The following is a 15165-nucleotide window of genomic DNA, read 5'->3' on the forward strand; positions in this document are numbered from 1 at the left end:
GAGGAGGAAGAAGCTAGAGGGGATGAGAAGAGGAAAAGACTTGGGATGGGAGTGAAGAAAGGGTTATAGTATTATGGAGAGTGGTGACTGTGAAGTGGTTCTTTTCCCTTTTTTTTTTTATCCACATGAAAATTTGCCAATGGTCATTCATGTTGGTGAAATTACTTGTGCCAACAAAGTACCCAAATTTTTGGCGATATATGTCCAACCATCTGGTGCCAAAGTGAAAATAGCTACCCGCCCAACTCCCACCGCGCGCGAACCCATTATTTTCACTGATTGCCTCGTTCACATCAGAATAATCAAATTATTGTGACAAGTTGTCAAGTTGTGTATCCACGTTAAGAAAATTATATTTCTTTGATGTTGGTATAGGCTCGTATGGAATATTAGAATTTCCACGATAGTAGCCTTTGTACACGTACATCAGTAAAATTATCGGCCGTCAGGCCCAGTTCAGTTTTCTGTAGTGTGTAGCTTTTTTAGATAGTGGAATAGAATATCCCAGTCTTTGCTCAACGAGCTACAATCAATTATTACAGGTAGCACATAAAATAAAAAGTTTCTCACATAAAAAAGAAGACACCTACCAACCAAGATAAGGAGTACGCAATTATTGAATTCTGTTTGTGAATCTCCATCCAAAATTGGTAAACAGTTGCATAACCATTGCCTCAAAATTACGACATGCAACTTTTAAACGCTCGCCCTCTTCATTACACTTTTGTAGCAGTGCCCAAGACCTAAGCCAGTGCGTTGCCCTGAAAATTACCTGCATATATGAAACAGATGGTGATTTGTCAAAAATCATATCATTCCTACTCAATCATAGAGCCCAACATATAGCAGAAGCTCCTATGAGAATAAGTTTCCTATTTTACTTGTCCACCCCCAGAAGCCAATCATCAAAAATATGAGATATGCTATTAGGAGGGTAAAGACTAAAAGAGAACTGTACAGCTCTCCAAATAAACTTTGCAAAATGGCATTCCATAAAAAGATGCTGAATAGTTCCATTCTTCACATAGAAACAAAATCTCAAACTCCCATTCCAGTTTCTCCTTGCCAAATTATCTTTAGTTAACACTACCCCTTTAAGCAAGTACCACATAAAGATCTTAATCTTCAGAGGCAAGCATGTTAAGCTTCCAAAGAATCTTATTTCTCTTAATATAACATTGTTTATTAAAGCCAGATACATTGACCGGACAAAAAATTGGCCATTCAGATGATAGTTCCATCTAAAACAATCACTTTATTGATTCAACTGAATATGTACAATAGAAGCACACAATTCATGCCACTTTGCTAGATTCTGACCAACTAAAGCCCTTCTAAAAGAAACATTTAGCGGAACAGATCTCATAACATTAGCAACTGAAGAACTTTTCCTTCGAACAATAGCATAGAGAGATGGATACCTATCTTTAAACGCCAAGTTACCTAGCCATTTATCTTCCCAGAATCTGACTTATTCCCCATTATTCAGAATCCAGGAACCCATGTTTAAAAAAGTATTCTTAACTTTCATAAGACCTGACCAAAAATGAGAATCACCTTGTTTCCTATCAACTTGGGTAATATACTGATTATAAAGATACTTTCTTTTCAATAAGTCTTGCCAAAGCCCTCGCTCATTTATTAATTTAAACAACCATTTACTAAAAAGGCATTTATTTTGTATTTCTAAATTATGGACACCTAAACCACCTTGATCTTTGGGTTGACAAATAATATCCCATCTTGTAAGTCTGTACTTTTTCTTATGATCATCCCCTTGCCAAAAGAATCTTGATCTATAATAATCAATTTTTTGAAGAACCCATTTTGGAATCTCAAAAAAAGATATCATAAACATAGCTAAACTAGAAAGAACATAATTAATCAAAACCAGTCTACCCCCAACAGACATATGTTTTCCCTTTCAACTACTAAGTTTCTTCTCAATTCTTTGTTCAATAACTTTCCAATCTTTGTTACTAAGCTTTCTAAAATGCATTGGAATACCAAGATATATGACAGGAAAAGTACCTAATTTACAACCAAAGATAGTAGAATATTGTTCATAAAAGTCCTTTGCTTAGCCAAAACAAAATAATTCACTTTTATGAAAATTTATTTTCAAGCTAGAAAACTTTTCAAACACAGATAAAATCAATTTCAGATTCTTGGCTTGTTGTAAATCGTGCTCCAAAAAAATGATAGTATCATCAGTATATTGCAAAATAGATAAACCATCATCCACCAAATGTGGAATTACCCCATTAATGGTACCAACATCTTTAGCCCTCTTAATTAGTAGAGCTAGCATATCAGCCACTATGTTAAAGATAATAGAAGACAAAGGATCCCCTTGCCTGAGGCCTTTGTAAGTTTGAAAATTATTCCCAATTTGATCATTTACTTTAATACCAACATGACCACCCTGAACAAAAGAAGCTATCAATTGACACCATTTAGGAGAGAAGCCCTTCATTCTCAACATTTGTTGAACAAAAGACCATTTAACCTTATCATAGGCTTTCTCAAAATCAATCTTAAATATTACCCCGCTTTTATTTTTACGACACATTTCATGAATAGTTTCATGAAGAATAACAACCTCTTCCATAATATTTCTCCCAGGAATAAAAGCAGTTTGAGTAGGACTAATTACTTTTTGAGTAACGCCAATTATTCTATTTGTAGCAACCTTGGTAAAAATTTTAAAACTAATGTTAAGTAAGCATATAGGCCTATACTGTTGAATTTTCATGGCCTCCACACACTTAGGAAAAAGAATAATAGTACCAAAGTTAAGAGAGAATAAAGGCAAAGTACCATTATGACAATCTTTAAAAAGATCTAACAAGTCGGCTTTAATAACATTCCAAAACACTTGGTAAAACTCAGCTGGAAATCCATCAGGACCCGGAGCCTTGTTGTGTTCCATTTGGAAAATTGCCTCTTTAATCTCATTCTCGGTAAATTCTTGAGTTAAAGCCTCATTCTCTAATTGAGATACTTGAGGGATATCATCAATTTTACTCTCATAAACCTGAAGATCAAAATCATCTGGAGGACCAAATAAACCTTTATAATAAGTGGTAATATGCAATTTTAAATTCGCATCACCCCTTATTAATTGATCACCATCCTGTAATTGAAAAATTCTTGTTTTTCTATGCTTACCATTTGCAACCAAATGAAAGTACTTAGTATTAGAATCTCCCTCCAAGATATCTTTAGTCTTAGCCCTTTGATACCACCTAATTTCCTCTTCTCTCAGAAGCGTAGATAATCTATTTGTATAATACACTCTAATATCAATTTCCTCCTGAGTCAAAAGAATGGTTTCCGTTTTTTTATCTAGCAAATCCAACTTATCTAATAACTCTTTTTTCTCTTTTTAATAGATGCCGCTTGTATGTTTAGCCCATCCCCTCAAATGTTGTCTTAAACGATGAATTTTAGCCTCTCAACGCTCCATGGGAGTATTACCTTCATCAACATTAGACCAAATCTCTTTTACCATATCAACAAAACCATCCCGTAATAGCCAACCTGGTTCAAACTTAAAACTATGTTGAGCATTACCCGGAGACGAAGAATTTGTATTTAAAAGTAAAGGAGTATGATCAGAAATATCTCTATTGAGAGCAAAAACCGAGGATAAAGGAAATTTATGTTTTCACTCCGTTGACATTAAAACTCTATCAAGTTTCTCATAGATTGGATTTGCTAGATTATTTGCCCAAGTAAAATTCCTACCTAACATAACTAGCTCTCTAAGACTCAACCCGTCAATAACAGCATTAAAAAGAAAGGGCAATCTATCATCATAATTAGCATTGTTTTTCTCATCAGGGCTACGAAAAATATTAAAGTCACCACCAATAAGAATTGGTAATGTTTCATGACTACACAGATTAACTAATTCAGCAAGAAATTGGTCCTTAAACTCATTTTGAGCCAGACCATAAAATAAAATTAAAGCCCATTAAAATTATCAGCTTTGTTGCACAAATGAAACTTGATGTAAAAATCCCCCTCATCAATTAAACCAATATCAGCATTTAGAAGGTTAATACCTAAGACTAAACCCCTCCCTCTAGGAGGTTTGCAATGCCATAAAAACTCTTTACCAGCACAAAGATTTTTAAGTGCAGTAGGAGTAAAATCTTTCTTAACGGTCTCAGATAACGCAATAAAATGTTACATTTCTTTTAATGGAAATAGAGTGCTAAGGCCCTTTGATCAAAAAAAAAAGATAACGCAATAAAATACCTGCTGTATGTGATTTCTCTAGCTATTCCGTGTCGTACGTCGTCTGGTGATCGATGTGATGATGATACGATGGACGGATTTCGATTTAGTGCAAATTAAACCGTCCAGACAAGCTTAATCAATATACATGGAGTATATAGGTATCAAATCGATCCATATGCCAGCGACAGCGAGCGATATACTGGCAGTTTTAATTACTACTCATAGCCAGTACTGTTATTACTGTACATGTATAAATACGGCCGGGATACAGCTAACCTGGCCATAAATATATATATTGCTGCCCGTATTCCTGTGAGATCGATATATATTGCTGAAAAGAAAAGAAATAAAGAATGAGTCGTCATCACCAGCAAATATGTATGCGTGCGTTTAACTTTTGAATTCATGTCGTTTGCGCAACAGAAAGAAAATAGTCCAGCAAGACGATGAGTTGTAAAATTTTGTTTGTATCCATCTACAGGTGATGGTTGGCGTCGTTCCGAAATCAACACGAAAGAGAAGAAAAAGGAAAGAAAAAGGTTGGCGTCATTTTGTAGTATATACGTGTAGGTGTATTTGCTTAACTACGACGCCAGCATCGGCCTTTATTTCTTTTGAGCATGTAGTTCGATGGGAAGTGTTAGCTAGCTAGGCATGTAGACACCTGGCATGGCATGCACAGCCTCCGAGGCCAGAATAGTTGTGCTGATGATATACACACAATAGATGGCACGCATCCACGCTCGATCGGTTGATCGATCTGCCTTTTGAGTTTTGTACACATCCATCTTTTCCTAGCATGTATAGCGAAAAAGGGCAAGTAGTAAACATGTGTACACGCGTTCTGAACTTGAAGCTATTAGCTATATATCTATCTTCCTCACAACTCTCCTTTTAATTAGTTCTTCCATTTCCACAACTACTCCATATTTCCTTTTTTCTCATTTCTTCGATTTGTGCGTCGAACTGCAGCTGCTGGTATCCAGCCGCCGCTTCTCCGTAGCTACTTTCAGGCCGGCCGACCGAGCGGACAGGTAAACCGGTGTGGTTGTGGCGGACCAGGCCGTCTATCATCTCCGTAGGTTGTTCTATTTGATCCATCTATGCATCTGTATTGTATTGTATTTTCACGCATGTATGTCTTATAATATCCTCTTATCCGGTCATTGGTCAAACAGACTCGCACCAGCTGCTTTCGCTCTCCCTTATTAAATCTTCACCGGCGGGTCGGATCGCTTTTCCCCTTTCTTTTGGTTTCAGATCTACACCCTTGTAAAAAAAATTGATCCCTTGGTAAAAAAAAATTAAATCATAGGGACATATTTAGATAAGCACTGTGTCCAGATTAATCTATGGGATTGGTTTTTTTTTGAACGGAGAGAGTTATTTGATTAGCTTGGTATTTTCTCTCTTCGCCTCCCCTAAAAAAGATCTTTCTTCTCCTTTTTTTTCTATCTAAAAAGAATATATCTTGACAATTTCTGCTGTTTTTGTTTTGTTTGTGTTCAAACGATATGTATGTTTGATTTTTATTTTGTTAACTTTTGATATACTAATGATCTGTTCCGTAGGCAGATTTATTGGTCGAACAAAACTTCCAAATCTGTTTATCGAACAAATCATGAATATACCAAGTGTTAGAAAAAAAAAACCATCAAACACAAGTAACTCAGATTGAAGTTATAAAAGGCAAGAGCACTATATCAAGTGGTAAATTAAACACGGTATCATCCGGTTGCATAAATATCATCATTAAATCTGTACTTGGCAGGGGCGTGCGAGCGAGACATGGAGAACGCAGCTGGTGGAAGAAGGGCACAACAAACGCAAGTGACTGAGGAGAGGCAGAAGAAGATGAAGCACAAGGCGGCTCAGGAGATTGCTGATGGCAGCAGCACTAGTGACACAGTACATGGTGCTGCTGATGGTGTCTGCTTCCCGTGTGGTACAAGTACAGCTACAGCCCACCTCTTGCAACCCAAGCACTCACAGCCACAGCACGAGGTAAATATGCATGACCCTGCTTTTAAAATCAATTAATCCTTGTACTCCATATATATGCCCCAGTTAATTATATTTATATATATATATATACATATTACAAAACAGAGGGAGTACTACTTTAATTAGCATGCTAGTTAATTTCTTCAAGAGACAATATATAATATACTACCTCCTTCCCAACATCAAATTTTAAAAAAGGGACGAGGCATGACTGAAAAAATAAAACAAAAAAGTAGTCAAATATATACTGCGATGACACGAATGTTGTCAAGCTAAGGTAGGGAGCGTCCAAGCAAAAACAAAAAAGATGTAATATAGCAAATTTAAGTAAATAATAAAAGCAAAGGTGTGGTTTTTTTGGGGGGAGGGGGTTGCGGCGGTACCCAACCGTGTAAGGAATATATTAAGGTAAGAATATACCAAGTATAAGTTAAATTTGGTTCCCTCAAGTATAGGTCTGATCTATTTCATTCGCCTTAACTGTAAATCCGGGTTGATGCCTCCAACTACTAAAAGCTAGCAACACAACTCCCTCAGCTGTTTTTGACAGTGGTTTCGCTGACATGGCGTCCACGTGGTAGCCTAGTCATCAAAGAAATTTAAAAATATACTTGGGCCCCAATGTCAGTGACTACCTCACTTATTCTTCCTCCACCGCACCCTTCTCTCCTCTCTCTCTCCCTCTCTCTCCCTCTCTCTCTCTCTCCACGAGCAGCACCAGTGAGGTCGCGACAACAGGTGCTGCGTGAGGGCCATGTGGGTCTGGGCATCTGGCCATGCTCTGCCACAGGGCATAGCTCCCGTGGAGCGCCAGTCAAGGTCAAGCTCAGTGGCCATGGCTATGGCTTAGGAGAAGTACCCGTCATCCTTGTGCAACCGACAACAGGAGTCTGGGCCGAACTCATGGAGGAGCGAGAACTCGGCGTCGAGCAAGAACCCATCCCGCCGCGCAACGCCATACAGCTGCACACTTCGTTGGTGTTCTCCACCTCCTTGGGTCGCACGTACGTCAAAGCAGTTGCACTAGTGCCACTCATGTCGACTACGTTGGGGACACCGACGAAAAGCGTGGCCATATTGCTCATCCCCTGCACCCATGCGACGGGGTTGAAGTACCAGTCGCCAAAGAAGTTGTTTTTGTCGTTCATCATCGCAACACTAACTAGACTCGCTAACGTGGTTGTCTTGGATCACCATGGCATGACACAGTTCTTGCCTAACCTGTCCACCATGGCCCCAAATGACTCGATCATCGAGAGGTCGAGGAACCCCGAGTTGTTCGCCTTGACGCCAGTGATAGTTTCAGCATGGTTGTGGACCAGGAGCGACATCCAAACGTTGAGTGACAACAGTGTCGGGTTGGTCGCCAGCACGATCAAGGGTAGGTATGTCCACATGAGGAACCCCAAGGCAAGCACCTTCTTGGTGATGGTGTCCACCGGTTGCATCCCAAGCCCCTCTGTCACCACCAGCTTCAAGTGTGATGACTAGTTGACGCAAGCCAACTTCACTTGCCGCCCCGCCTCATCGACGATCCACCGCGATGACGTTAATGATGCGATGGACATTGTTGTCTCTCTGGCTGTAGTAAAAGAAGAGACTAGGGAGTGAGGAGTGAGTGGCAAAAGAACTTTGATGCTGCTCATGGTCGTGGAGAGAGAGAGGGGAGTGGGGAGTGGAGAAAGAAGATAAGATAGTGACTTACATATGGGCCCCATATCTATTGTTTAATTTGTCTGATGACTGGGCTGCCATGTCGACGTAGGGGTGGGCAAAAACCTCAAAATCGATCACCAAACCAAAACATCGGTTTTTTTAGAGTTCGGCTGGTGATGTGGTTTTTGTTTTGTTCTAGTTCTGGTGTTCGGTGGTTTCTTCGGTCTTCATCTGCTGTGAACTGAGCTCTCCAACGAAACTGAAGTTGTCGGATGCAGGAGTGGTTCAAGCGAATTGGCCTCCTCCTCATTTCACACGATTTTCGAATGTGAGTATAGTGTTTCATTCTTGTGAGCTTGGGCGGTGGAGCCCATAGCATTCCTCGGCTATGCTCCATGCATTTGCATGCTGTGGTACCATGCCTTGCTTCAAGTGATGTGCGTTGAGAGGATGTTTGATCGATGGGTGGGTTTAGTTGGTAAAAACCGTATCCAAAAAAACAAACCAATTTTGTTTGGTCTTTTTTACTCGGTTTTTGTTTTATTCGTACTTTCTTTGGTTGTCATTCTACGGAAACCGATCTTTCATAAAACCAATATGAAACCGACCCGATTAAACTGGAAAAAACAAACACCCAGCCCATAGTGGATGCCACATTAGCGAAAACTGCCTCAAAACAGTCGAGGGAGTTGTTTTGCCTTTTAGTAGTTGGAGGAGTCGATATACCCAGCTTTGCAGTTGATGGATACAAATTATATCTTACCTACATTTGAGAGGGTCAAATTGGACTTTTCCTATGATGATACCCTAGTTGGGTTTTAATTTAGGCCCCCTTCAATTGGCTACTCAAATTAAACAAGAGATAACTAGCTACAAGAGGGTTAGCTAGCTAGGGGTGCAGTTAGTTTAGTCTACCGTCAAACTGTATGAAGGATGCAAAAACGATGGGTCAGGAAGAAACTAGATGTGTCTGCAACAACAGATGCCATATATGTATGATTTATCTGCCCATACGACATACGTTGGTGGTGAGGATCGATACATAGCTCTAGGTATCCATCCAAGAAATATATACTTGAGGAGGCCAATGTGAAAAAAAAAAACTTTCGAAAGCAGGGATTATTTTGCTATTTGGTTAATACTAAAATAGTAAAAGTTAAAAGGCCCTTATTATGATTATTGTAAAGCTGGAGGGGGCCATGACCCCCTCTTTATCTCTACAAAGCTTCGGCTTTGTTAGTCACCCCCATTCATTTATCCAAAAAAGACTCATAGAAGTACAAATGTACCTACGGAAACAGGTTACCCATACTTGGTACGACTTAGTACACGTAACACACCTTCCAACAATGGCCACGCTAGCCAAATTACGGGAAAACCAAATGGGAGCACATAAGTCGAAGGACAACAGCTTGTTTTGACATTGTTGCAATTAAGTCAATTGGTGATGGTAGATGCAAAGCTCATATCTCGACTGGCACTAGTGCCATGAGCTCTATATGTAAACCAACTATTCTCTCTCCTATCTCTGCTACTAGCACGGAAGGTCAATACAAGATATAGCAGGCGTATAATGGACGGGCCTAACATAAGTTGGTAGTTTGTCAAAAGACGCCGCAATGACACATGGGCTAACAAGAGAGATATTAAAACGTGTGGGTGTTCAAGCACACTCCTAGTGAGTCACGTGCCTTGAGTAAGCCATCACCACATCCTGTGACGACGCTCAAGCATGATGCCTCGGAGTTAAGCGTGCAAGTCAACCATGTAATTAACATGACATGTAATCGATTAGTGCTAAATATGGAACTAAATAAGTAAATATATGTTAGTGCAATTTGTTAATTCCTATACCGTTGTAAGATTTTGGGTGAAACTTTGGAAGCACGTGTGTCCAATCACACTCATGTTGATATATCGGATGCAATATAGCAAATGTGTATGACACTGACGACCATCACAATGTTTCTTAAGTGAGGTTCCTTCAAATTATCCAAATTAATTTTATGGGTTGTTTTTGTCTGGAAAATTGTTTGTAACACAGGCAACACTCAATATTGGCCACACTGACCAATTTAATGTTTGAGTAAAGAAGAAGGGAATGAGCAAATTTATAGAACAAATGCTTCTTCCCCTTCACATTCAACTCATTTGTATCGTTGGATGCAAAAGCTCTCATCTTGACCATTGGCAAAGTCATGAGTTATTTTTATCAACCATGTATTCCCTCTTCCTCCTACCACTAGAGAGGTCAGAGTATCAAACTGCTAGATATAGAAAGCATACTCAACTACTGCCATGCATAGACATGCTTGGTGCAAGTTGACAGTTCGAGCATGTCACAATTGCACATGGTCTAACAAGAGCAGATTACAATATACAGGCGTTCGATTACATCTCCGGCGAGTCATGCAATTTGAGTATGCCATCACAATGTTTCGTCGTGATGCTCAACAAATGATGCCTTGGAGTTACCATGATCTTGTGTTAGAACAAATCTATGCCAAAAATAGAAAAGTAAATAACTAAATAAGAATGGATGTATTGTGATAAGAATACCATCACAAAATTTCAGGTGAAATGTAAAAACCAGTAGCGTAAAGTCACATTCATGTTGATCTATCAGATGCAATACAAGATGTGTATGCTATCGAATGACATTAATCCCAATATCCGTTAAGTGGGGTTCCTTCAAATGATCCAAATTCTATGAGCTGTAGGAAAACTCTTGTAACTTATGTAACTCGTCCTTGCCAACATTAGTTTGTTTGCCTGCATGCCACACTCGATATTGTCCACAATGACCAATTTATTATTCGGGTAAACCAGATGAGAGTGAGCACTCAAAGAAAAAGTGACTCTTCCCTCCTTCGTATTCAACTCATTTGTGTGTCATCGGACACAAAGCTGATCTCATCTTGGCCACCCGCAGAATCAAAAGCTCTCTTTGTCGACCATGTATCCCCTCTCCCTCCTCCTATTACCACCATGAGAGGTCAGAGTATCAAACTACTGTATCTAGCAAGCATACCTAACTGTAGACATAGCCATGCTTAGTGCAAACCAATTGTTAAGCAGAGCACATCACAACAACACATGGGCTAACAAGAGCAATATTACAACATGCAAGCATTCAAGCCAACCTCCGTTGAGTCATGTGGGCTGAGTATGCCATCGTAACAATCTACCACAATGCTCAAGCATAATGTCTCGGAGTTAAGCAAAATCAACCATATCATTGCCACGATCTTGTTTAGCACTGATCAGTGTGAAATATGAAATGAATTAAAATAGTAAATATGGGTGGGTGCATCATGATAAGAGTATATACTTGATTACTGTACAATTCCACGTTTTCAGATAAAATGTTAGAAGCACATGCCTATCCAAGTCACACTTATGTCGCTATATCCGATGCAATATGGTGGATGTATATGCCACGAGGACCATAAATCCCAATATTTATTAAGTGAGTTTATTTTGACCATCCAAATTCTATGAGTGTATTTTGTAGGAAACAATTTGTAACTCATCCTTCTAACATAAGTTTGTTTCCATACACGCCGCACTTGATATAGGGGCCACCAACCGATTGAATATGCGGATAAACTAGATGAGAATGAGCATACTCAAAGAATAAGTGCATCTTCCTCTTCACATGCAACTCATTTATGTCATTGGACGAAGCTCTAATCTTGACCACCAGCGAAGTCAAGAGCTCTCTTTGTTGACCGTATTCCCCCACCCTCTTCCTATTACCATTGTGAAAGAGCGAAGTGTCAAACTAATAGATATATAGTACACATGTACTAAACTAAGGCCATATATATGCCACAAGTCATCAGTTAGGAAAAGCACGTCGTATTAATACATAGGCTAACAAGAGCATTGTTATGGCATATAGGCATTAGAGCACACCTATAAGGAGTTAATGTTGGCTGATTGATCCATCACAATGTGCTCTAATGTTGTGTTACCACAATACCATAGAAATAGGCAAATTGACCATATTATCACAACAATCATAGGTGATTGTAGACCAATGCTAAATATGGATTAAATGATAGTGCAAATGATCATGCAATAATTCTCATTGATTGAGGAAATAATACATAAAGCTAATCCGCTTTCCTTATCCCTAGTCCTAACTAATAACAACAAAATTATGCGAGATTAGAAGGGCAATAATGGGAGTGTGACGTATGGTGCTAGGTCGACGGAGAAGGCCCATCCAGTCTAAGACTAAATACGAGTGTATGCATTACGAGAAGACTACTTTCTTCCTAACCATTACAATTAATTGTGCATGGGTCCCATGCTAGATTGAAAAGGGAATTAATATATGGTGGGTCCCCTTTCATTTGATAGATTGAATCACCACTAGGATGCCCTAACTATTATAGGTTTAAATGCAATTAGAGTATGCTAGAGTTCTTTGAAACAAATTTCTATCATTATGTTGACATACCAACATCCCAAACTGTAAGATCAATATGACTCTATTAACACTAGTAAATGATAGGAAGTTGGAGGTTTGTCCCATCACCTCATGTCTATTTTTCCCTTTTTATTCAAAGAACTTATTGGATTTGTGCCTTATGGCAAAAGCTGGAGATGCAAATCATATCCATTATCTTAAAAAATAAACTTAAGAATTTACAAAGGAACGTTTGTTACTTTGATTTAGTATTGGATATGGTCCAAGTGAGTGGTTAGCAAAAATATCATAGAGGGGCAACCCATGGATCGGATGTCCACCTAATATTTCATGTATCTTAGCGAAGAACTACTATTGCCTATTGAAACTAGCATGTGTGTTGTTCGTGGTTCCTTCTCCAGTAGTTTGGTTGATGTACATATTATTGCTAATATTTATAAAAGATATCCATGTATTAATTGTCTACCTTCTTTCAGGGTTATAATTCAAGTTATCAGAAGGTGCTTGCAAATGCTGACATGGACAGAGATAGCAATAGCTCGACAATGCAAACACAAGTCCCTACTAATACTAGGGAGGGACCAACTTTCACACAACTACTACTCGGAGACGAAGATTTTGACCTACCACCATATGTTCCCGAAGCCGAAGAGAACAATCAATTCTATCAACAAACAATGAATGAGAACCTAAACATGAACCAATTGGGCAACAATGGGATAGAAACTGCTGAGTTGGAACCTCAGGAGCATATAATGACGTTTGCATCAAGTTTTGGTGTAGGTTCACAGCTTTTAGGTTCTCAAGCAATAGAAGTAGTTGATGTTGTAGGAGGTTTAACTTCACAGTGGGGAACACAACTGCATGGGGGTCATCTTGCACGTGTAATTTCATATATCCGTGCATTTCATGACCCAGAGCAGCAGATCCTTTCCAACCTCGTCACGCATCAATCTATTGAGACAATGTTGAACCACTATGCCCAAACTGCAGAGATGTCATATTCCATGAGATATCCAGAAAATGCAGTTACTCGTGGACCTCAAAATGTTTCTGGGTTTCCTCAAACCAATGGACAGATCAACACACTGAACAACATGAATTCTGAGTTCCATTTCTTGCTTGAACAAGCAAAGAATCCAGAGAACAATTCCATGCGACTCATCAACATCAGGGGCCATCTATGTGCTTTCAGGTGCACACATAACTCATGCAACTTTTAGTGTTTTATTTATAGTGTGGTTGTTTAAATTAGCTTCTCGGTAAGAATATGAATTTTGTGGTGCCATGTGTTGTTTGAATCATATCTTGCTTAGATGAGATTCGTTGGCGTTACTACGAAGAAACTATTATGATATTGAACCTCATGCCATATCGAGCATCTTATCCCATCTTAAAGTTGGTTTATTTGGTAGCAGCATTTCCTAATTTCACTTTTTGTATTTTGTATATGCAGCATTGATCCGTTTGGAAGCCGTTTCATACAACATAAGCTTGAGAGAGCAACACCGGCAGAGTTAGCTATGGTGTATGAAGAAATTGTTCCTCATGCCCACATGTTGGCTATTGATGTTTTTGCCAACTACGCGGTCCAGAAGATTTTCCCAAATGGAAATTGACATTTATTTTCAAACAAAAATATTTGTTATTGATTATTACATCATGAATATACATTTTAAACTTTTTACAAAAAATAATGAAAATGTGGAACTTATCTGAGCTTTTTTTTTTTACCCTTTCAGCTTCTTGGGTATGGACCTACCTTCTACAGAAGGGAACTCATCGGTAAACTAACTGGTCATGTGGTAGCCTTGAGCCTTCACGTGTATGGATGTCGAGTGATGCAGAAGGTAAAATCTGAACGTACACTATAACTAGCTACTTTTGCACCACGTTTGCTAGGTTATTTCAAAGTAAATTCAGGCATATGCATTATATACCTTTGTTTCCATCTCAAAATGATTATAGAGCTCGTGTTTATTGTTAGAGGGCAATCTTCTGTAATGTTGATATAAGTTTGTTTGATTTCAAGAACTAGCTAAACTAGCTTTCCGTTTTATTTCTTGGTATATATAATACTATTTAAGGTGTTTCATGGATTCTTCTTTAATTAATTAATATGTGTAATGTATAATTTTGACGTGAGGCTTTAAATTAATGTTTAATTAAACTATACTTTATATAATTTTCTTCATAGAAAATTGATCCAGTGTGTGCTTTAATTAATCAGGCTTTCGAAGTAAGTGATATGGATCAGAGGATAGAGATGGCCAACGAGGTTGGCAGAAATTTGATGCAGTGTGTATATGATCAAAACGGCAATCACGTTGTGCAGAAATGTTTGCAGTGTGTACCACCTAAATATATAAAACTAATCCATGCAAGCTTCTACTGGAAGGCCATGGTTTTATCCACGCATCCCTACGGATGTCGTGTCATCCAGGTTGATAGATATATATGCTTTTCGTTTAAGTAGAATTTAAACAATGCTAAAATAAGTCATATCGCACCATTTCTACGCCATGAAATAGAATGTAGAATTTAATATATTTAAAAGATGAGGATGTCGCCCATATTAAAGAATTTAACTTTGTCCCTGTTACATATAAATTTCCTTATTGTCACTTCAACTCATTATCAATGTTTAACATTTGAGTACCTATTAATAGATGAAACTGCATATGTACCAACAAAATAAGCCTAATACATCATTAATACACTAAAATATCCAATAGACCTAATTGTTTGTGTCTCACTTATTTTCAAATCCATATATATAAATATTCTAAAAGTACCACTTGTACCAATTAATAGGATAG

General features: G+C 38.4%; 1 protein-coding gene and 1 long non-coding RNA gene across 3 annotated transcripts; one reads left to right on the forward strand and one right to left on the reverse strand.

Moving 5' to 3' along the window:
• Window positions 1–426: 426 nt before the first annotated feature.
• Window positions 427–4506, reverse strand: LOC136355925 (uncharacterized). The gene is made up of 2 exons (XR_010740515.1): window positions 4267–4506; window positions 427–772 (listed from the first exon to the last, which is right to left on the reverse strand). It is a non-coding gene; the product is annotated as an uncharacterized lncRNA (long non-coding RNA).
• A 482-nt stretch (window positions 4507–4988) lies between these two features.
• On the forward strand, window positions 4989–14764 carry LOC4335354 (uncharacterized). 2 transcript variants are annotated; one of them, XM_066310066.1, is made up of 6 exons: window positions 4989–5282; window positions 6020–6252; window positions 12823–13541; window positions 13803–13874; window positions 14089–14196; window positions 14577–14764. In XM_066310066.1, exons 2-5 carry the CDS (start codon window positions 6037–6039, stop codon window positions 14138–14140), a joined length of 1059 nt encoding a protein of 352 aa, XP_066166163.1. In that variant the 5' UTR covers window positions 4989–5282; window positions 6020–6036; the 3' UTR covers window positions 14141–14196; window positions 14577–14764. The 2 variants fall into 2 exon arrangements, with proteins under 2 accessions (XP_066166163.1, XP_015634360.1); XM_015778874.3 differs by having other exon boundaries at window positions 4991–5282; window positions 13803–14196.
• The last annotated feature ends 401 nt before the right edge of the window (window positions 14765–15165 follow it).

The sequence above is a fragment of the Oryza sativa genome, chromosome 4 (assembly GCF_034140825.1).
Source record: "Oryza sativa Japonica Group chromosome 4, ASM3414082v1".
Classification (NCBI taxonomy): Eukaryota; Viridiplantae; Streptophyta; class Magnoliopsida; order Poales; family Poaceae; genus Oryza; species Oryza sativa.